General features: G+C 47.1%; 1 protein-coding gene across 1 annotated transcript in view; it reads left to right on the top strand.

Annotated features, from left to right (window-relative positions):
* Positions 1-16,001, top strand: part of MRPL49 (mitochondrial ribosomal protein L49) — a 30,870-nt gene extending 14,869 nt beyond the window's left edge. Inside the window, exon 4 of the mRNA XM_033954416.1 lies at positions 15,574-16,001. Coding sequence (XP_033810307.1) covers positions 15,574-15,720 — 147 coding nt within the window. The 3' untranslated portion in view covers positions 15,721-16,001. The remainder of the gene's footprint in view (positions 1-15,573) is intronic.
* The last annotated feature ends 6,404 nt before the right edge of the window (positions 16,002-22,405 follow it).

The following is a 22,405-nucleotide window of genomic DNA, read 5'->3' as shown; positions in this document are numbered from 1 at the left end:
GAGATCGCTCCGCTGCTGGGCCGACTCTTCAAATCTTTCCAAAGGTTTACTCTTCCTCGCCCCTCATCACAGCAAGGTACTCACCACGGACTCGTCAGAGTACGCTTGGGGAGCCCATCTGGACGGCCTACGCACGCAAGGGATGTGGTCAGCGGAAGACCGCCGCTGTCACATCAACGTGCTAGAGCTCCGGGCATTCTATCTCGCAGCTGTAGCTTTTCAACATCTGCTCCACGACCGGGTTGTCCTCATCCGAACCGACAACCAGGTTGCAATGTACTATGTAAACAAACAAGGAGGAACAGGGTCTTGGTCCCTCTGTCGGGAAGCCCTGCGCCTCTGGAAATGGGCAATCTCCAAAAACACCTTCCTTCGAGCGGTGTACATACAAGGAGAACAAAACTGCCTGGCGGACAGACTCAGCCGCCTCCTCCAGCCACACGAGTGGTCACTGCACTCTCAAACCCTACGACAGGTGTTCAAACAGTGGGGGACACCTCAAATAGATCTGTTCGCATCCCCCCACAATCACAAACTGCCTCTCTTCTGCTCCCGGATGTACTCCCCGGACCGGCTCGAGGCTAACGCCTTCCTCCTAGACTGGGAGGGAAGGTTCCTGTACGCGTTTCCGCCGTTTCCTCTGATCCTGCGGACGCTTGTCCACCTGAAAACAGTACAAGCCACCCTGATCCTGATTGCTCCTCGCTGGCCACGCCAGCCTTGGTTTTCCCTTCTACTTCAACTCAGTGTCAGAGATCCACTGCCTCTGCCTCTGTTTCCCTCTCTACTGTCACAAGGTCAGGGTTCGCTGTTACATCCCAATCTTCAATCTCTTCATCTGAATGCTTGGTTTCTTTCCCCCTGACTGCTCTCCCCGTGTCTCAATCAGTCAAGGAGATATTGGAGGCCTCTAGAAAGACCTCGACGAGAACTTACTACTCCCAAAAGTGGACCAGATTCTCAACCTGGTGCTCCGCCCACAGCCAGGACCCGGTGTCGGTCCCCGTCCCTCTGGTCCTTGACTATTTACTTCAATTATCTCATTCCGGCCTAAAGACCAACTCCATTCGAGTACACCTCAGTGCGATTGCGGCCTTTCATCAGCCCCTGGAAGGGAAAGCCCTCTCGCTCCATCCCTTAGTCTCTCGCTTCATGAAGGGTCTTCTGAATGTCCACCCTCCTCTCAAACCCCCTCCGGTGGTTTGGGACCTTAACGTGGTTCTGGCTCAACTAATGAAATCTCCATTTGAGCCCCTAGACAAATGCCATCTAAAATTCCTCACTTGGAAGGTAATTTTCCTGCTCGCGCTCACTTCCAATCGGCGGGTTAGTGAGTTACAAGCTCTGGTAGCGGACCCACCCTTCACGGTACTCCATCACGACAAGGTGGTACTCCGAACCCATCCAAAGTTCTTGCCTAAAGTAGTGTCTGATTTTCACCTCAATCAGTCCATTGTCTTGCCTGTATTTTTTCCCAAGCCCCACTCTCACCCGGAGAGGTGGCGCTCCATACTCTTGACTGTAAGAGAGCGTTGGCCTTCTACCTCCAACGCACTCAGTCACACCGGAAAGTCCCACAATTGTTTTTGTCCTTCGACCCAAACCGGTTAGGTCACCCAGTCTCCAAGCGCACCTTGTCCAACTGGTTGGCCGATTGCATTTCCTTCTGCTACGCTCAGGCTGGTCTCACACTGCATGGTCGAGTAACGGGACACAAGGTCCGAGCGATGGCAGCCTCCGTAGCGTTCCTCAGGTCCACACCTATTGAGGAAATCTGCAAGGCTGCCATGTGGTCTTCGGTTCATACTTTCACCTCCCACTACTGTCTGGACTCACTGTCCAGGAGCGATGGCCGGTTCGGCCAATCGGTTTTGCGAAATCTATTTGCTTAAATTGCCAACTTCCCTCCATCCCTTTTCAGTTAGCTTGGAGGTCACCCACATGTGAAAATATCATGCCTGCTTGTCATGGGATAAAGCACAGTTACTTACCGTAACAGGTGTCATCCAGGGACAGCAGGCATATATTCTCACAACCCGCCCACCTCCCCGAGGTTGGCTTCTTTGCTAGTTAAGTGAACTGGAGACCACGAGGGGATGCGCCCCCTAGTGGAGCAGGAAGGCACGCATGCGTGGAGCAGCAGAGCAAACTTAAATCTTCAATCAAGTTTGCTTGAAAATGCTTCCACATCGGGGCTCCGTAGATGACGTCACCCACATGTGAGAATATATGCCTGCTGTCCCTGGATAACACCTGTTATGGTAAGTAACTGTGCTTTATTGGGTAAGGCAAGATAACAGCACAAGCATCAAACAATCAACAATGCAATGTCCAAGTGGTAAGAAAAACAGGCAAATATCAAAATATGCAAGCATAACAATCTGATAAGTAGCCGTAGTGCTGTCACCTTGGGCACCCAGGTTTTAAAAATTTAACCTTGACACTTTGGAAAAAACCCTCTAACACCCCCCCAAGCATACCAGCACCCTCCATTCAACATGCACTCAAACACCCTGCACCCCCCACCCCCTCCCCCCTTCCCCATACAGACTCACAATCACCCTTCAGTCCTTCAAATCAGCAAGCTGCTCAGAACACTATGCGCGACGGCAAGAACATGTAAAAGAAGGGAGCCCTCATAAAACAGTGTTAAGTACATCATAGCATATAACGGAGAAGGAAACTCAGTCATCCGCTAGCACCAATGCAGTGTGAAATATAAAGACAGAGGCAGGACCATGAGAAAAAGCAAGTATAGTTAGAGAGGCACGTCCATAGAACAACAGAGGGGCTATTATGAGGAAGTAGAAGCAGAGTCCGGCTTCAAAAAGGCATTCCAAAGTTCATAATAGTCCTTCCAATGAGCTTGTGATCGCGAAGAGTAAGTTTGCAGCTCAAATGAGGCCAAAGTGTCCATGTGACTGGACCATACAGAAAAAGATGGCACCTCCGGGGAAGACCAGTGTTGCAGGATGAGCTTTTTCCCCACCAAGATGGCATGGAGAACAAATTTCTGTGAGGGCGCATTAAGGTTCTGTTGAGATAGGTCCTGCACATCTCCCAACAATAAGGCGGGTGGATTCCAGTGGAAGTTGCAACCAAGTACCCCTTCTAAGCGCCGGTGGATCAGGGTCCAGAAAGTAAGTTTTGAGCAAAGAAAAAAGGAATGCAAATAGGTACCTCGGGAGAGATTACAATGAACACATAAATTATCAGGCCATAGCCCCATCTGATAACCTCTAGATCTAGTAATATATGCTCTGTGCAGTATACGAAATTGTGTTTCTTGTAAAGAGACAGATTTAATAAACAAGTATATATTTTGAAAGAAAACATGAATGTCATGAAGGGATACTGGCATTCCCAGGTCCCTAGTCCATTCCGACACTATGGGTTGAAGGCACTGTGTTCCCTGACCCTCCCTTCCTTCCGCGTACCAGGTGTCAATCTTGTTCTTGTGGGGTGGCACATCGAGGGCCCGTTCATCCAGAGAACCACATGCCCAAGATGTAGGAGAAGTATTATTCAGAGAGTCATAGTAATGTTTAATTTGGATATAGAGATAATACTGGTTGGTGGGGAGCCCCCAATGGGTGCAAAGTGCTGAAAAAGTAGGGAAGCATCCGCCCCCCAAGTGTAATAAATCGTATATAGTGGACTCGCGCTCAGCACGACCTCTCAAGCCAGGCAGACCCCTGAAACCCGGTGCAAAGTGAGGATTGCCAATCAGGGATAAAAAGGGGGACGGGTGAGGCACCTTGTTCTGAAGCCTCCTCCACCACGCCCAAGCTCTCCGAAAGGCTTGTAGGTAATGCAGCGAGGGATACCTCAAAGAGACTGGCGAACCCTGAATCCCATGCACGAACGAAATAAAAGATACCGGGGAACAACACGTAGCCAATAAAACCAGAGGGGAATAACGCCGATGCAAAGTCAAGTGTTCGTGGATCCAGCGAAAAAGGGAAGCTACATTGTATAGTCGAATGTCTGGTAGTCCAAGCCCGCCCTGTCCCTTAGCTCGAGTCAGTTTTAAGAATCCAATACGCGCCCGTTTGGCATTCCAAATAAATGTACGAACAATAAAGTTATAGTGGCGTTCGTCTGCACGGCTAACCCAGAAGGGCACTGATTGTACCGCGTACAAGAGCTTCGGGAAAAGGACCATTTTCACCAGGGCTACCTGGCCCATCAGGGACAATGGAAGGGATCGCCATTTGTGACATAGGGAGTGGATCCTACCAATCGCTGCCGTGATATTGGCTTCATACAACTTTTTCGGATCTCGATAAAGATAAATCCCTAAATATTTCAGTTTCCCAGGTGCAATGCCCACTCCCAGCTGCTGGAACCAAAGATCCCCGGGGGAATCATGCAACAGTAAAGCTTCAGTTTTTTCATAATTGACCTTTAAACCAGTGAAGCGTCCAAATGAATTAATAATAGCCATCAAGCGGTGAAGGTTGACGTCGGCATGCCGAACGTAAAGTAGCATATCATCAGCGAACATGCTAATCCGAAATTCATGCCCTCCAATGCCCAAACCCTGAAGATCCTGATCCTGACGGATCCGTATGGCCAGGGATTCAAGAGAAAGAAGGAATAACAAAGGGGACAAAGGGCAACCTTGCCGTGTGCCCCTACCCAGATAAAAAGGTTCAGAAATCCCCCCCATTGATCATCAGTTGAGATGTTGGGCTAGTGTATAATGCTGCCACCCAAGCGGCAAAATCCCCGGAAATACCATAGCGTTCGAGGATCCAAAAAAGGTGTCGCCAAGAAACCATATCGAACGCCTTTTCTACGTCAAGACTGGTAATTAAAGCCCTATCAGAGGCCCGGTAAGGAAGCTGCAATACCGTGAGCACCTTAAGTAAGTTCATGGAGGCATGTCGCCCTGGGATAAAGCCCACCTGATCCTCATGGATCAGGTTCGGTAAAATTGTGTTAAGGCGCGCCGCCAAGATCCCAGCAAGAATTTTAATATCCTGGTTCAGAAGTGAGATGGGACGGTAAGAGCCCAATTGGTCCACAGGTCTTCCTGGTTTCGGCAAGATAATAATATGAGCGCTATTATGAGTGTTACCGGGTGGTGTTTCCGACCGAAGTCCCATAAAGTAAGCTTGCAGGGAGCCCAAGGCCAGTGGGGGTAGGAGCTTATAAAACTCCGGGCCAAAACCATCCGGCCCAGGAGTTTTAGCCAGTTTGAGTTTGCGGATAGCCGTTTGTATCTCCTCCCCACTAATCGGTTGGTTAAGCGTATGCTTCTGTTGGTCGGTGACCATGGGCAGGGACATATCGTGGAAAAATTCGTCTCGCGCATTATCATCAGGTGGCTGTTCAGCATAGAGCTTTTGATAAAATTGAAGAAATTGGTCTGTAATTGCCTGCTGCTGAGTGTGCACCCTCCCCGCCCCATCCTTAATACGAGTGATAACATGTCGGGCTCTCGGAGGTCGGATCAAATTGGCTAGTAAGCGACCGGTTTTGTTACCCCAGGCATGCAGCTTGTATTTGTAGAAGTATATATTTCGAGAGGCCCGTTGGGATAGTATATCATTAATCCGATGTTTAACCTCCAAGAGCCTATCTCGCAAGTCGCTGGTGAGACTCGAGATGTGTGAGCGTCGCAAACATTGTAACTCGGCAGTCAGGGATAATAATTCCCCATCCCGTTTTTTCTTGGCTACAGCAGAATAGGCCAACACTTGGCCTCGCAAAACAGCCTTAGCTGCCTCCCAGTATGTAACCGGGCTCGCATCCTCCGCTTCATTCGTCTGGAGGAACTCCTCCCACCGCTGCCCCAGGTAAGTGCGGAAAGAAGGGTCCGAATACAGGTGGGGGGACATCCTCCAGGTCCTACCCGAAGAGGCAGGAGAGAACTGCAGAGTGGTGCCCAAAAGAGCATGGTCCGACACCAAAGGAGCGTCCATAACTGCCCTGGTCAATTTAGAAAACATGCTATCAGAGATCAAAATGTAGTCAATGCGAGAATATACGTTGTGAGGGTGTGAATAAAAAGAAAAATCACTATCAAGCGGATTCAGGGTTCGCCAGGCATCCAACAAGTTCAATTCTTGTAGAAGAAAAGGTATCCCCTTGTTGTAGTGTCCCCGAGGAGCAGTTTTAGCCGGTTTACGATCCAAAAGGGGCTCCGCCACCACATTAAAATCTCCCCCTATGATCAACTGGTGAGAGGAATAGTTGGCCAAAATCCCTACCAGAGAGGAAAAAAAGTCATGTGAGTAAACATTCGGGGCATAGACCGTACCCAAAACTATAGGCGAACCCCACAGGTCTCCAATCAAAAAAAGGTAACGGCCCTCCGGATCCTTAAGTTCCTGATGGATATGAAAGGGAATTTTTTTATGAATCAAGATTGCCACCCCACGCTTTCGGGAAGAATAGGCTGAGAAACCCACCTGTCCCATCCAATCCCTCCGAAGTTTGAGATGTTCTGTAGCGGACAGGTGGGTCTCCTGAAGGAACACTATGTCACAGTTCTTCCTCTTCAGGTATGATAAAATTTTTGTACGCTTCACAGGAGAGTGAAAACCATCAACGTTCAAAGAATTAACATTCAAGTTAGCCATTGTAAAAGGTAAAATATGAAATGTAACATAGTAGACAAAAAAACCAGAGAGGAGAGAGGGATCGTCCCAGCAAAAATCCCCCCCATCCAGAAATCATGGAAAAAACTATCCACTCGTCGCGGCATCCAGCGCAACCAAACACCGGGCATATCTCCATGCCCTAGGACCTCAGGCATGTCACCAACCATCCGACCATGCATACTCATACACACACACACACACATACCATCAGCTGTAACCCCCCATCCCACCCCCCCAACTACCCTCCCCACCCTCCCCAGACTATACAGTCTACCCCAATACAACAGAACAGCATAGATACAGCAGCCCCGGGCCACCCCCATCCCACTCATGCAAAGTGTGAAATAATAAAAGATAAAACCCAGAAGGCATAAAAGGCATGACAATCAAGTGCTTATAGTTCACCAACCGCTGAGGCACAAAGAACATTTGAGCAGTTAAAAAGGCATAAACCCTAGAAACAGGCATTACAAGAAACATCAAGAATGGGGAACACTTGAGGGGCAATCCACCAAAGGAATGCCCTACGTTAAACCTGGGGCAGCAAACAACGAACAGTGGTATAAGGCATTGCCAAAATCACCCTCTCACGCTCCTAAAGGCTCAGAAAAGGGGAGAGGAGGCAAACTCAGTAGGCCATCGCAGTCCCCTGACATATGAACAAATGCCAACCCCCAAACAGGATCAGTCAGTCATGGCCCCAACATTCACAAAGTAACAGGGCCCACCGACCCCAGCAGCACCCAGACCACAAGGATACTTTGGCAATCAGAGTACCTAGAAATCAGGGCCTTCTTTCACCCGGCTGAGAGGGTTCGGTCACAGGAGGAAGCTTTTGAATAAAATGCTCCATAGCCTGAGGAGTGTCCAGAAAGGTGACCTTGTTATTGTAGAATATTCTGGCTCGAGCTGGGTACAGAAGATTAACCCGAATGTGCCATTTGAAGAGCTCATTGCAGAAAGGTGCCATGGCACGCCGCTGGTAGGAAACATGTGGAGAGAAATCTTGAAAGATGAGAATCTTGTGGCCCTCAAACTGTAGCTCCTTCCCTTTTCGGTACAGGAACAGGATATTCTCTTTCACAGCAAAGTATAGAAAGCGTGCTATGACTGGTCGCGGTCGCTGCTCTCCTTCGTTGCGGATCCCCACTCGGTGCGCCCGCTCGATCAACAGCGGGGTCAGAGGGGCCTGTATATCAAAGGCCTCTGGCAGCCACGCTTCCAGGCGAGAGCGGAGATCTACGTCGCGCACGGAGGCAGGAATTCCGATGAAGCGCAGGTTGTTCCGTCGTGCGGTTCTCTTGATCTTCTGCACGCTCCGTTAGAGTTTTAGCCGATGTTTCTAAAGTGCGGAGGCGCTCCTCAAAGCTGTCCGTGTGGACTTCCTGTTGGGCAATGCAGTCCTCGGCGCGCTGCAGACGGTTCGTCTGAGATTCTAAACGCTCTCTCGTCTCCTCCATAAAAGATTGGATTTTGGTAAGTTTGTCCTCCATTACCAGTGTTAGGGAGCGCGTGAGTTCTTGCACAGCCGCATCCTGCAGGGTGAACATCGGCACCGCGTGCTGTTCCGCCATCTTAGGGCCCTTCACGGAGTGTTTAGCCTTTGTGCCTCTTTGAAATTTAGTCGGCATAACCAGCGCGTAATGCCCGAAAAAGAACAACGCGGAGGCGCACCCCGCCCGCCGGTTTGCAGGAGAAGGGAAAGCACGATGCACCCCCCGGATATGCGGGTTTAAAGCAGAATTTAGTGCGGGGTGGCCCGGAGCTGCAGAGAGGCACGTCCGATCAGGTCTCCAGCATCACGTGACCCCCCCCTCTGATTTTCAAAAGAGGTTAGCAACATTGTTTTGACTCTTGATTTGGACTGGTGGAACTTTTTTGATCGTGGAGAATTGGCTGACTTCCATTGTGCACTTTGATGCTTTGTTTCGGCGACGTATTGGTACATCCATGTTTCATCACAAGTGATAAGGCCCAAACCATCGTGTTGCTTCTCCAAAAGGTCTTGGCGCACTTCGACTCTCTTTTGCTTTTGTTCATTGGTGAACTCCTTTAAGACCATTTTTGCACACACCTTTTTCAAGCCAAGATTTTCTGTTAAGATTTTCCTGTTTATCTATTGATGTTTATTTGGTCTGCTATGCTTCTTCCAGTCAGCCAACACAATTTTGCATTGTTTTCATCAGTTCTGCTCGTTACTGGCTGCCCTGACCTTTCTTCATCAGTGACGCTTTCTCTCCATTCAGAAAAACATGTAATCCATTTATACATACACTGCTATTTTCTTCATGGAATTGTCCCCATAAACTTGGACTAACATGTCCCTCATTTCATTTCCACTCTTGCCAAGTTTAACAAGAAATTTAATGTTTGTTCATTGCTCTAATTCAAGATCCGACATTCTTGTGTTGGCACACAAAGACACACAACAACAATAATGAATGCTACTCAGCAAGACTCTGCCACATTAGAGAATGACACGGGGAAAAAATTTGTCCCTGTCTCCACCCCATCCCTGTGAATTCGTCCCCACTCCATCCCCGCAAACCATCTGATCCTATCCACACAAGCCTTGAATAGTTTTATACTGAACTTATTTTATTAAAGTATAAAAAGAAACAATATTCTGTACAATTGTCATTTTATTTATTTATTTATTCGATTTTTAGCTCGTCCTCCCAAAAGAGCCCAGAACAGGTTACAAAGTACATCCATAATAATCCAGACAGAGCAGAGATGACATTTTACATAAATTACAATATAGACATGACAATAAAACATATGTACTAAGTAGCATCTGGTGAAATTAAGTGACAAAGGTGAGTTGACTGGGTGGCATTTCAGGGTGAATGACTTTAAGGCGCTGGGTTAGTAAAGAGGAAGGTTTTCACGGCTTTCCTGAAGTTCCAGAGTCCATCTAGTGATCTGACAGATGGAGGGATTGTGTGCCAAAGTTTGGTTATGAAATGTGAGTAGGAGCGTTTGCGGACAGTTTCAGTTTTGAGGGAGCGGCCAGAAGGTATGGTCAGTCGTTTTTCTCCTTGGGATCTCAGTGGTTGTTTTGGGAAGTAGATTTGTAGTTTAGTTTTCATGTAGTACAGAATCGTTTCATGGAAGGTTTTGAAAGCGAGGAGCAGGGCCTTGAAGGTGCAGCGTTTTTGAATGGGCAGCCAGTGCATGGAAGCTAATGCAGGGGTAACATGGTCGCGGATGCCTAGGTTTTTCAGAAGGCGGATTGCAGCGTTTTGCACATCAAAGTTCTGGCTGCTGAACCAGAGAAAGATCTTCAGCTGGCAGGGCTTTGCTTATAAATCTTTATCAACACAACTAATATACTACTTTATCCTAAAGAAAAAAAAAAAGAAAATGTATATAAATTTTCTTTCTACCTTTGTTGTATAGTTTCTGCTTTCCTCATCTTCTCATTCAGTTCCTTCCATCCATTGTCTGCCTTCTCTCTGCTTCTTCCATATGCTGTTACTGTGCCTCTCCCTTCCTTCACTCCCTCCACCCCCCCTCCATTGGTCTGGCACCCATCTTCTTCCCTCTGCTCCCTCCATAGTCTGGCATCTCTTGTCTTCTTCCCTTCCATCTTTCCTTCCTCAGGTGGTTTTTAGCATCTCTTTCCTCCTTTCCTCCCCTCAGATCTGGTATGTCTTCCCAATCCAGCATGTGCCTTTTTTTTTCTTTACCCCCCTCCTTCCATCCGGTTCCCTTCAATGTCTGTTCCTCTCTCTCTCTCTCTCTTCTCCATTTCCCTCCAGCGTCTTCTCCCCTCTCTCTCGTCCCCATTTCCCTTCAGCACCCTTCGCGCTTGCCGCGGTCCAAACATCTCCCTCCCTTCCCTTCACTGGCAATTTTTAAAATTTTATCTGAACAAGCAGCCAGAGCCTTGTGTGCGGCTGCCAGAAAGTTCTCCTATGACAAAAGTTCCTGTTTCCGGTTGCGTCAGAGGAGGACTTTCCGGCAGCCACACGCAACTTCAAGGCTCCAGCTGCTTGTTCAGAGAAAATTAAAAATCACCAGCGAAGGTAAGGGGAAGGGAGGGAGGGAGATGCCCGGATGGCGGCGATCGTTTGGATGGAGGGAGGGGGCTGCTGGACCGCACATTCCCTCCCACGGGGCGGTGAATGGCCTTGTCCCCGACCCCGCAGCGACCACTATTTTTTCTCTCCCCGTTTCGGCAGGTTACCCGCGGGTAATAACCACCGTGTCATTCTCTATCTCCAAGTCGTCCAGCTGCTTCAACACTTGGGCTGGGTGATCCACTTTCACACAGATCACCTAGAGCCAACACAGGACTTGGGATACCAGGGGGATTTGCTTTGCCATGGGTTGGAACAAGGTGTTCCTGCCTATTTCCCACAAGGAGCAACTTCACCATTTAATCTGGGACTTTCTGGAAACTCCGGTCTCGACTGCCTGACAGCACCTTTAGGTCCTAGCGTCTAAGTGGCGATGATTGATGTGGTTCCGTGGGCCAGGGTCCACCTGAGCCAGCTGCAGGATGCACTTATTTCCCGCTGGAGTCTGCAGCGGGACTCATTGCATGCCTGGCTCCCCTGGATAGCGGAGGCTCGGAACAGTCTAGCCTGGTAGTTGCATCCTTTTTCCCTGTCCAGGGGTCTTCCCCTCTGGATCTCCAATAGGGCGGTCCTGACAATGGATGCCAGCCTCTTTGGCTGGGGTGCCCTTTGCCTGGACAGTCCAGTTCAGGGCTGGTGGTCTCCCTCCAAGAGGATGTGGTTGATTAATCACCTGGAGCTTCGGGCAATTCGGCTGGCTCTCCTCCATTTAGAGCATCTTCTCGGACAACGTCAGGGCAGTGGCTTATGTCAGTCACCAGGGGGGGCACCTCTCTGCACATGGACATCCAGCTTCTCTTTTGGTGGTTGGAAAACCACTTTGGGGTGATTTCCATTGTTCAAGTGGCAGGGGTGGACATTGTCCAGGTGGATTATCTCAGGCAGCAGATTCCAGATTCCAGGGAATGGTCCCCGTCTCGGAGAGTGTATGGCTGCATATTGGACTAGTGGGATCGTCCAACCTCATGGCATCGGTCAACAAGAAAGTGGATTGATTCTTTAGCCGCCACCACGAACCAGGCAGTGAAGGCTTAGATGCGCTGGTACAGTCTTGGCCACTGGAGGATGTCTATCCTCTGTGGTCCATGATAGGCCATCTGTTGAGACAGATTGTGGTGCACAGAGGTCAGGTGATTCTCATGGCGCCTGGCTGGCCAAGGCGTCTGTGGTCCACCAACTTATGTCTGCAACTAGACCAAGGGCTCAGACTTGCATATATTATTATTATTATTATTATTATGTTCTTGTATACCGCCATACCCAGTGAGTTCTAGGTGGTTCACATCAATTAATTAGGATCCGATCTGCACACGGATTTACAACATTTTGTCGGAGTTACAAGCAACGAGGAAGGAAATGTTGGTACATTTTAGCAGAAATTTATCCGAGTTACAGGCAGCGACAGGTTGGATTGGCCGGGAAGAGGGAGGGAGAGAGAAGCACAGGGGGGGGAGGGCGGGAGTTGTCTTCTCAAGTAGGACCCAATTGCTCTTCAGGATTCAGACCACTTTGTTTGGTCTTATGGCCTGTATCGAGCAAGTTTCAAGTTTAATAAGAATTTGATTAATCACTTATCTTTCTATTAGCGATATACAATATAAATGGATAAAAAAAAAAAAAAATACAAAAAGCACATGGCCTTAGTCCGTAGAGGCTATTTTTCAGGCCTGATAGCTACTCTCCTGCACAGCACAAAGAAGTCAACTGTGGGGGTCTATGTGGAAACTTGGAGAGGTTTTCAATTGTGGTATGTCCAGAAGCAGGAGGATCTGTCTATGCCATTGGTACCTCTGATACTGGAGTTCCTTCAGGAAGGACTGGAAAAGAGACTTCTGTAGGCTCTCTAAGGATTCTGTTCACTGGTCTCTCCTCTCTGTGTCCTAAGCCTCTGAAAGGCTCTTTAGCTGCTCACCCGGGCATTGTCTGGTTTCTGAGGGGCGCTCTGAGACTTTGGCACCCGCTGCAGCTGCCCTGTCCAACTTGGAATCTCAATCTTATGCTCCAGTCTCTGGCTCATCTGCCTTTGGAGCAAGCTTCTTTAATGGATCTCACTGTCAGTCTTTCTGATGGCCATTACTTCCATCTGCAGAGTTTCTGAGCTTCAGACTTTATCCTTCCGGGATCCCATTCTTAGGATTACAGATTCCAGCTTGTTTCTGCTTACTGTTCCTTCCTTTCTTCTGATAGTGGTCTCTAGCTTCCACATTAACCAGGAAGGCCAACTTCCAGAGGGATCAGGACTGGGTATTGCAGTCACTAGATGTGCACAGGATTTTGTTGTGGTACTTGGAAGTCATGAACTTGCATTTCCGACCACCTATTTGTACTGGTGGGTCCTGCCCGTAGGGGCAGGCCGACTTCAAAAAACACCATTTCCAGATGGATCTGTATAGCTCTCTCATCTGCCTACATTACTGCTGGTAAGAAGCCCCCCCTTTCTGTGAGGGCTCATTCTTCCAGAGGTGTTTCCTCCTTTTGGGCAGAGTCGTCAGCGATTTCTTTGGAGGAGACTTGTAGGACTGCTATCTGGTCCTCTTCATACTTTTACCAAGTTTTACAGGATCAATGTGGTGGCCAAGCAGGATGCTGCTTTTGGTTCCTCTCATGGCAGCAGGCTCATCAGTCCGACCCAGACTCTAAAGGACTTCTCTATTATGTCCCACTTATTCAGGAATAGAGCGGGATTGTCCAAGAATGAAAGATTAGGTTTTTACCTTTGCTAATCTTCTTTCTTGTAAATCCACATTCTATTCCTGGAGCCTGCACTGGGAGTTAGTTTCTGATTTGCTGATTGTCTGCCTTAACAAGTTTGGGTAAGCTGGATTTATGGTTTCTTGACTAGCCTTTTCTATCCGATTATGTGATATACTTTGCCTCGGGTGTTCTTAAGGGTGGCACCCCCCTCTGTTAGTTCTGGGTGTGTCACGTTATAGCAGAGTTTTTCAGGTTTATACTGTTTAATAACTGTTTCAATTGTTTGATTGTTATGATGTTTTATATTATGAGATTAGACTGATTTGTCATATCCCTCCCTTTTGTCGGTGTCTGCTTTTCTACAAACTGATCTCCTGAGGGCAGTCCTGAGATAAGAGAAGAGTGTCTAAAAAATTATGTAAATGAGGCTTCCTACAAGCAGTCTCACAACTGAAGATGCATAATCCACTTGTCCAGGAACAGAGCGTAGATTTACAAGAAAGATTAGCAAAGGTAAGAACCTAATCATTCATTTTCAAAACCTGGGTCTGGTTGGCCTTTGTAGTTATTGTCCAGGTGTTTGAACACCAGCTGTGTGGAATAAGGATTTTGCCATATTTTGTGTGGTTTTTTTTGCCTTGCAGAATGGAATGAATTAGTACTGCTATTGGTTCTTTGGGGTAGCAATAGCTTTGATAATTGCTATAGTCTTTCTGTCCATATTTGTGGATTCTGCTTCTATTGCTAGATCTTTTAAGTATTTTCTGTAAAAATTTTGCATGAGTTAGACCCTTGAAAGGAGGTTCCAGTTTTGGTAAGTTTGGATCTTCTTGCTGGTCCTTGCTCATAGAAGGAAGAGAAATATGTTGTGAGTGGGAGAGATGGTCATCTTCTGAAGACAGATATTGAGTAGATAATGGAGATAATTATTGTCAATTAGAGTTTGATACTGGGCTTTGAGGTATAATAGAGGGAACCAGTGAAGGGAGACCATTTGTAGTGATTCCAGTGGTAGAGAAGGCTGCTGTAAGATCTTTTGAAAACTCTGCATGAGAAGCAGTGTTACCTCTTGTTTTACCTGAGGAATAGGGAGTATAGGCTATGGAGAATGCAGAGAAGGCTGGTCTGAAATATTTCTTCTTTTTAACATGTTGTAAAGACAGAGACTATTGGGCTGTCGAAGGAGATGGCATTGAGCAGGTAGAATGCTTATGGTGGTGAAACTGCTTAGTCTGCCTAGCTGAAATGCTGGCCTTATCATTAGAATTTAGAATGGGAATGTTTCTGTGACTTACTATTCAAAGACTCAATTGGCATATCTGGTTTTCTTTCCAAGGAAGTTGATGTCTGAGGTATAATATTCATAGTCGAGTAGACCCTTAAGTGCTGACTGAGAGCCCGTTGGGTGCACTTGAAAAGTGAGTTCCCACCAGTACCCTGTATGAGGACTTTTGGGTCAGCACTAATTTCCTCCATCAGTGCTTTGGTTTTGCTGGTTTTTGTTTTTGAAAAGCACAACTTTTCCTTACTCTGTGAGAGGGCTACATCCGCTAAGCAGAGCAGAAAAATGTAAAACTGAGAGGACAATCCCCACGTTCAAAGTGGAAAGGACACTATGGCGCCCGATTTGTTAAAAAAAAAGGATGATGAGCTTGAGAGGGCAGTTTGGACCAGCAGCTTAATTAGTGTGTCTGCATTGCACTATGTCCATGGCGAACTACAGTAGCGGGTAACATTCTCATTTTCAGAAGACAAAAGCAGGATTTAGGTGTGATTATACTGAATGATTTTAAGATAGTCAAATGTTAATAAAAGGTGGAAAAGGTCAGAAAATGCTGGGGTTATAGATAGCAGAATTATTTATCTACAATGGGGGGTTGTCTGTGGCCAGCAAAGAAATGGAGGTACTCTAAATAGTAATACTCCCAACAGCTCCACTCCTACATGTGCTCTCCTCTGATTCAGGTCTTTATTCACCGATATGCACTGTTGGAGCTTTTCTGAGCAAGCATGGAAATCCTGCTGGTACTTGTGTCCTTATCCATCTGTCTGCAAGGGAAGGTGGAAGAGTAAGTGTGGGTGCATTTCCAGGCTGTCTACAGTAAACTTCTGGTACAGGTGATCAACTCCATTAAGAAACAGGGAAAATGCAGGTACTAAACTTTTTGTATTTGTTCTTTCAGGCTCTGGAAAATGAAGTAAAAGAGTTCCTGACCCAGCTTTCTGGCAAAACTGTAATCACACAAGTTAATGAGATTTCCAGGAAACTTCGCATCAAGGGATACTTTGACAAGGAGTTGAAAGAATGGCTTATGGACAAGGGGTTTTGAGCAGTTTTATTCAAAGAGCAACAAAATTAGCTACACAGGCTAACATCTTTTCTCAGATGAAGTGTCTTCTTCCACCTAGTGTAATTTGTCTTTTTTTTAATGTCTCAATCTTAAGTTTTGATAGAGGTTTGGAATATGTTTTGCTTATATGCTTCAACCAAAAACAAGAAGGAAACGGTGGAGCTGATGTTCTTAATGCAGGCATTTATTTGGTCAACACAAAGATGCAGATATACTATCAATCAGCAGAAATCCACAGACCCAACATGGGCCATCTTTCTCAGGGGTCCTAAGGTATGAAGGTTAGGATAAAAAGACAAATGTGGAAACTAGCCAAATTTATAGAAAACACTGTTTAGAAAAACACCATGAACTATGAAAAAACCACGCTGAGTATGGGCATTATTTTCATACTTCACGGCGTTTTCCAAACAGACTTTCCCATAAATTTGGCTAGTTTCCATATTTGTCTTTTTATCCTAACCCTCATACCTTAGGACCCCTGAGGAAGATGGCCCATGTTGGGTCTATACTTTCAAAGTCAATGTGAATTTCTGCTGATTGATAGTATATCTACATCTTTGTGCTGACCAAATCCCTGCATCCTTAACATCAGTTCCACAGTTTCCTTCTCATTTTTGGTTGTACCATATTGCTGCGGACCAGTTGGGTTTCCTTTGTTTGCTTGCTTATATGCTTTAACTGAAAACCAGCACTGACAACCTGAGTAAGCTTAAGATAATCTAGGAAACAGAGCAAGCTGGATGGTGAATTTTATAACTATAATAAAACTAAGGTTTAGAATTAGTTTCAGGATGATGCCTCAGCTTGTTTTGTAAATGGAGCTGCAGCCATCCAAGGGCAAGATTAAGTTCTTACCTTGGTAATCTTTCTTGTAGATGTGTCTAGTGGTCCTGAAATGATAGGGTTCTGTATCTAAGCTTGCTTGCAGAAAACTGTCAAGCATGTTTTCAGTTCTACCTCCTTCCTGCCCCCTCAGTTCATACAAAAGTAATCATGTAGCATTGTAATAAAAGACTGGAAAGAGGGAGATAGGAAAAATTCCACAACACCATAATTTTGTTCTGCTCTGTAATAACCAGCTTGTCACTGCTGGATCAGATGAGGTTTGTGGCTCTCCTTTCTGTAGCACTGGCTCTTCCCGCTTAATATGTTGCACTGCTCCTGCTTGCTCTGGGTGTGGTGAGGCCAGAGGTGGGATCCTGCAAGAGACATTGATATTTTTGCTGCTTTCCAACTGCTGTGAGAAGATGAACCATCTCTCTTTGTAATGACTCCCTATTTGGAAAAGGCCATTGAATCCTGGCTTGTTTGTGGACATGTTTATTTTATGTTAATTTATTTGAATTTTTCTTTCTGGGTTTTTGTTTTTATAGGGTGCCTTAGTATTATTTTGTATGCATTATTTAGTAGTCTTTTGTTTTCTTTATTAGTAATCTTTTTAATTAGTGAATTTATTTGGGCTTCTTTTTATTTCCTTAGTCTATAAGCAATTGTTTATTCAGGTACTTTAGTCAGACTGTTAGCCTATTGTACAGTTAGGGATATTTTCCAAGCACCTCTTATTAGATATTTCATTGTTTGTGAACTTCAAAGAGGTAATGGCGATATACAAATAAAAATTATATTGTATTAAAACATCCAATTTGTGGAACCATTACTTAACCATGTATAGAGTTCATAACTACTCGCATGTCCTGCTATCAAGCAGAGATTTAAACCAGACTGTATAGTCTTAAAGATTTTTCTATGATTATTATTTTTTTTTTTAATCCTCTCTGCTCTTCTGAGACACACGGAATTCTTCAAATCTAGACTGATTTTAAGGCAGGCAAAGCCCATTCAAAGGGTGGAGCTTAAGGACCACTAGACTAGAGAGCTGCACGGGAACGGGGACGACGGGAATCCCGCGGGACCCGTGGGCATCCCGCGGGTTCCCCCTTTGGGTCATGGGGATCCCGTGGGGACGCCCCCTAGGGTCGCGGGGATCCCGTGGGGACGCCTCCGAGGGTCGCGGGGTTCCTGCGGGGCTGGATGTACTCAGTCGCGCGGCTCTTCTCTCTACCTTCTCTGCTTGCAGCACAGAGCCGAACGGAAGTCTTCCCGACGTCAGCGCTGAAGTCGGAGGGCTTAAAGCTTAAAGCCCTCCCTCCCTCCGACGTCAGCGCTGACGTCGGGAAGACTTCCGTTCGGCTCTGTGCTGCAAGCAGAGAAGGTAGAGAGAAGAGCCGCGCGACTGAGTCGGGAAGACTTCCGTTTGGCTCTGTGCTGCAGGCAGTGCAGGTAAGGAGGAGAGTAGCCTCGCGGTTCGAGTGGCTACCAAGGGACGGGGCGGTCCGCCCCGCCACACCCCGCCCCGGTTGCAGCACAGCCGGCCAGGTCCCCTTACTTTTGTGGCACTTCCCCGACCGACCGACAACAGCCCCGGTCCGACAATCCTCCCTGCCCTGTAGCCGCGAATCTAAATTATCTTCTTACAGCAGCTGTAATAAGGTAATTTAGATTCGCAGTTAAGGGCAGGGTGGTTTGTCGGACCGGGGCTGTTGTCGGTCGGTCGGGGAAGTGCCACAAAAGTAAGGGGACCTGGCCGGCTGTGCTGCACCCGGGGCGGTAGAGAAGGAGGGGGGGAGAAGGACGCTGAAAGCACTTGAAGACAGAGGAGGGAGAAGGACGCTGAAAGCACATGGGGGAATACAAAGGGGTGGAGAAGGACGCTGAAAGGCCATGGGAAGGGCGGGGGGGGGGGGAAAGGACTCTGAAAGCACTTGTGGAAGACAGAGGGGGGAGAAGGATGCTGAAAGCACATGGGGAAGACAAAGGGGTGGAGAAGGACGCTGAAAGGACATGGGGAAGACGGGGGGGGGTGGAGAAGGACGCTGAAAGGCCATGGGGAAGACAGAGAGGGAGAAGGACGCTGAAAGGACATGGGGAAGCAGAGGGGGGAGAAGGACACTGAAAGTACATGTGGAAGACAGAGGGGGGAGAAGGACGCTGACAGGACATGGGGAAGATGGGGGGAGAAGGACGCTGAAAGGAAATGGGGAAGAGAGAGTAGGGAGAAGACGCTGGCAGGGAAGAAGACAGATGCCAGACTATGGGGGGAGTGGAGAGAAGAAGATGGGTGCCAGACCAATTTGGAAGGGGGAAGAAAGGGAGAGGCACAGTAACAGAGCAAATGGAAGATGCAGAAGGAAGAGAGACAGTGGATGGAAGGAATTGAATGAGAACATGAGGAAAGCAGAAACCAGGCAACAAAGGTAGGAAAATAATTATATTTCTTTTTTTTTATTTTGCTTCAGGATAAAGTAGTATATTAGTTGTGTTGATAAAAATTTATAAACATTAGAGGCTCTGGTAGAAACCCATTTGCAAAGTATGTATTCTTCCCAATTAATATTTTCAAATTAATAAAGTCTTTTTGCTTATTTGTAAATGGTTTCTACCAGAGCCTTTAATTCAGTAGCATAATTAAATGAAATAACTATTTCTGAAGTTTATATGGACGGGCGGGGACGGAGGGGATTCCTCGCGGGGACGGGTGGGGACGGAGGGGATTCCTCGCGGGGACGGGTGGGGACGGAGGGGATTCCTCGCGGGGACGGGTGGGGACGGAGGGATTCCTCACGGGGACGGGTGGGGACGGGTGGGATTCCTCACGGGGACGGGTGGGGACGGGTGGGACTTTGGCAGGGACGGGTGGGGACGGGTGGGATTTCTGTCCCCGCGCAACTCTCTACACTAGACACATCTACAAGAAAGATTACCAAGGTAAGAACCTAATCTGTCTTTCTAATGCATTGTGTCTAGTGGTCCTAAAATGACAGGGACATACCAAAGCAGTCTCAAGACTCTAGGGCGGGCTTGCTGCCCCTGCCTTTAAGATGGAGACCCCAAAAGTAGTCTCTTTCCTGGTTGCTATATTCACTTTATAGAACATAGTGAACGTACAGAGAGTAGACCAGGTAGTTGTTCTACATATTAGAGAATGACACGGTGACAGAATTCATCACCGTTCCCGTCCCCACGGATAACTGCGGGAAACCATCTTCATGTCATTCTTTAAGGACAGAGGGAAGAATCAGAATTTCAGAATTTTGAGTTCACATCAGCTGACATCTACAGCGAACTGTCAAGACTCAAGGTGTGCAAAGCCATGGGTCCAGACGAATTGCACCCGAGAGTGCTCAGAGAGCTGTGCAATGTCCTGGCGGAACCATTAGCCATGCTCTTCAATCTTTCCCTAAATACGGGGAGAGTCCCCCTGGAATGGAAAAAAGCTAACGTCGTTCCTCTGCACAGAAAGGGTTGCAGAACAGAGGCTGCGAACTACAGACCAGTGAGTCTCACATCGATAGTGTGTAAAATCATGGAAACACTAATTAAACGTAAATTAGACACGATCTTGGATGAAGGGAATCTAAGGGATCCTAATCAGCATGGATTCACTGAGGGTAGGTCATGCCAATCCAATCTCATCAGCTTCTTTGATTGGGTAACAGGGAAGCTAGACTCGGGAGAGTCTCTGGACATAGTGTACTTGGATTTCAGCAAGGCTTTTGACAGCATCCCACACCGCAGGCTTCTAAACAAGATGAAATTGATGGGGTTGGGCGAAACAATAACTGGGTCAATGATTGGCTTAGTGATAGACATCAGAGGGTGGTGGTCAACGGCACCCTCTCTGAAACATCGAAAGTGACCAGCGGGGTGCCGCAGGGTTCAGTCCTGGGTCCACTCCTTTTTAACATATTCATAAGGGACTTGACACGAGAGCTGCAGGGTAAGGTAACATTATTCGCCGATGACGCCAAACTATGCAACATAGTAAGTGAAGGCTGTTTGCAGGATAATATGACACAGGACCTTCTTGCGTTGGAAAACTGGTCCTCAACATGGCAGCTGGGATTCAATGCTAAGAAATGTAAGGTCATGCACCTCGGTAGCGGAAATCCATGCAGAACTTACACCTTAAATGGAGAAACATTGGCTAAGACCTCAGCAGAACGAGATTTGGGAGCAATCATCAGTGCAGACATGAAGGCTGCCAAACAAGTAGAAAAGGCCTCATCCAAGGCAAGACAAATGATGGGATATATCAATAGAAGTTTCGTCAGCCGGAAACCAGAAGTCATAATGCCACTGTACAGGACCATGGTGAGACCTCATCTGGAGTACTGTGTGCAATTCTGGAGGCCACATTACCGTAAAGACGTGCTTAGAGTCGAGTCGGTTCAGCGGATGGCCACTAGGATGATCTCGGGGCTCAAGGGTCTCTCGTACGAAGAGAGACTGAACAGATTGCAGTTCTACACTCTAGAACGCAGGGAGAGGGGGGGGACATGATTGAGACATTTAAATACATCACAGGACGTGTCGAGGTGGAAGATGACATCCTTTTTCTCAAAGGACCCTCGGCCACAAGAGGGCATCCGCTTAAACTTAGAGGGGGGAAATTTAGTAGTGACACCAGGAAGTATTTCTTCACGGAAAGAGTGGTGGATCACTGGAACAAGCTTCCGGTGCAGGTGGTCGAGGCCACCAGCGTGCTTGACTTCAAGAATAAATGGGACATCTACGTGGGATCCCTACGAAGTCGAGTTAAGGAACTGGGTCATTAGCATTCAGACTTATTGGGGTGGGTCAGTAGAGTGGGCAGACTTGATGGGCTATAGCCCTTTTCTGCCTTCATCTTTCTATGTTTCTAACCAATGACCCTCAAGCTGGTGTGGAAGGACTGAGGTTGAAATAGACACTAGTAAATGGCATGGGATTATTTCCCGCGGTTATCCGCGGGGACGGGGACGGTGATGAATTTTGCCACAGTGTCATTCTCTACTACATATCTCCGCCCACGAGACAACTCCTGTAATAGAGTACGTTCTCAATGCAATCAGTGACTGTTTACCATAGCCCACATATGCAGAGGAAATGGCCATTTTAATCCATCAGGAAATCGAGGCTTTAGACACTGGCCTCCTTTTCTTGGCATGACTACTCGGAACAAAAAGGTGAGCCAATAAGCGAAACTCATTGGTAACTTTTGAGGTACCAGAGAAGCACATGCTTAACATCCAGCAAATGTAAAGCTTTATCCTTTTTCTTAGTCCCTGTGAGGCAAAAGGTGGGCAACCAGACTTCCTGATTAACGTGGAAGGCCAATACTACTTTTGGTAAGAAGGATCAAAAGCAAAGTTGCTTACCTATAACAGGTGTTCTCCGTAGACAGCAGGGGAATGCAGCCACACTTGTTGGTGAAGTTCCTGGACTGAGCCTGCCTGGCGGAACTCTCCCAGTTACAGTAGTTTTAGTGGGTTTTTTTTCTACTGGGTATATGCAGCCATCTTGCCTCTGGAGCTCCATCCCCGTAGTCTGTCAGCATGTCTCTAGCTCATTAAGTAAGCTGATTAGAAGAGATAGAGAGCAGACAAGTGTGTCTGCATGCCCTTGCTGTTCACGGAGAACACCTTGTTTCAGATAAGCAACTTCGCTTTCTCTGAAGACAAGCAGGGTAATGCAGCCCCACTTGTTGGTGAATCACTAGCTTGAATAAGAATATCAGAGGAGACAAATCAATTCTTTTTTTTTTTTTTAATGGAAACAAATTGCAAATAACAGATTGTCCAAGTTGCTGCTTTGCAGATACTGCTCTCAAATTTGCAACTAT

Source organism: Geotrypetes seraphini, chromosome 8, assembly GCF_902459505.1.
Source record: "Geotrypetes seraphini chromosome 8, aGeoSer1.1, whole genome shotgun sequence".
In the NCBI taxonomy this organism is placed as follows: domain Eukaryota; kingdom Metazoa; phylum Chordata; class Amphibia; order Gymnophiona; family Dermophiidae; genus Geotrypetes; species Geotrypetes seraphini.
This window is presented reverse-complemented; position numbering and strand designations above follow the sequence as displayed.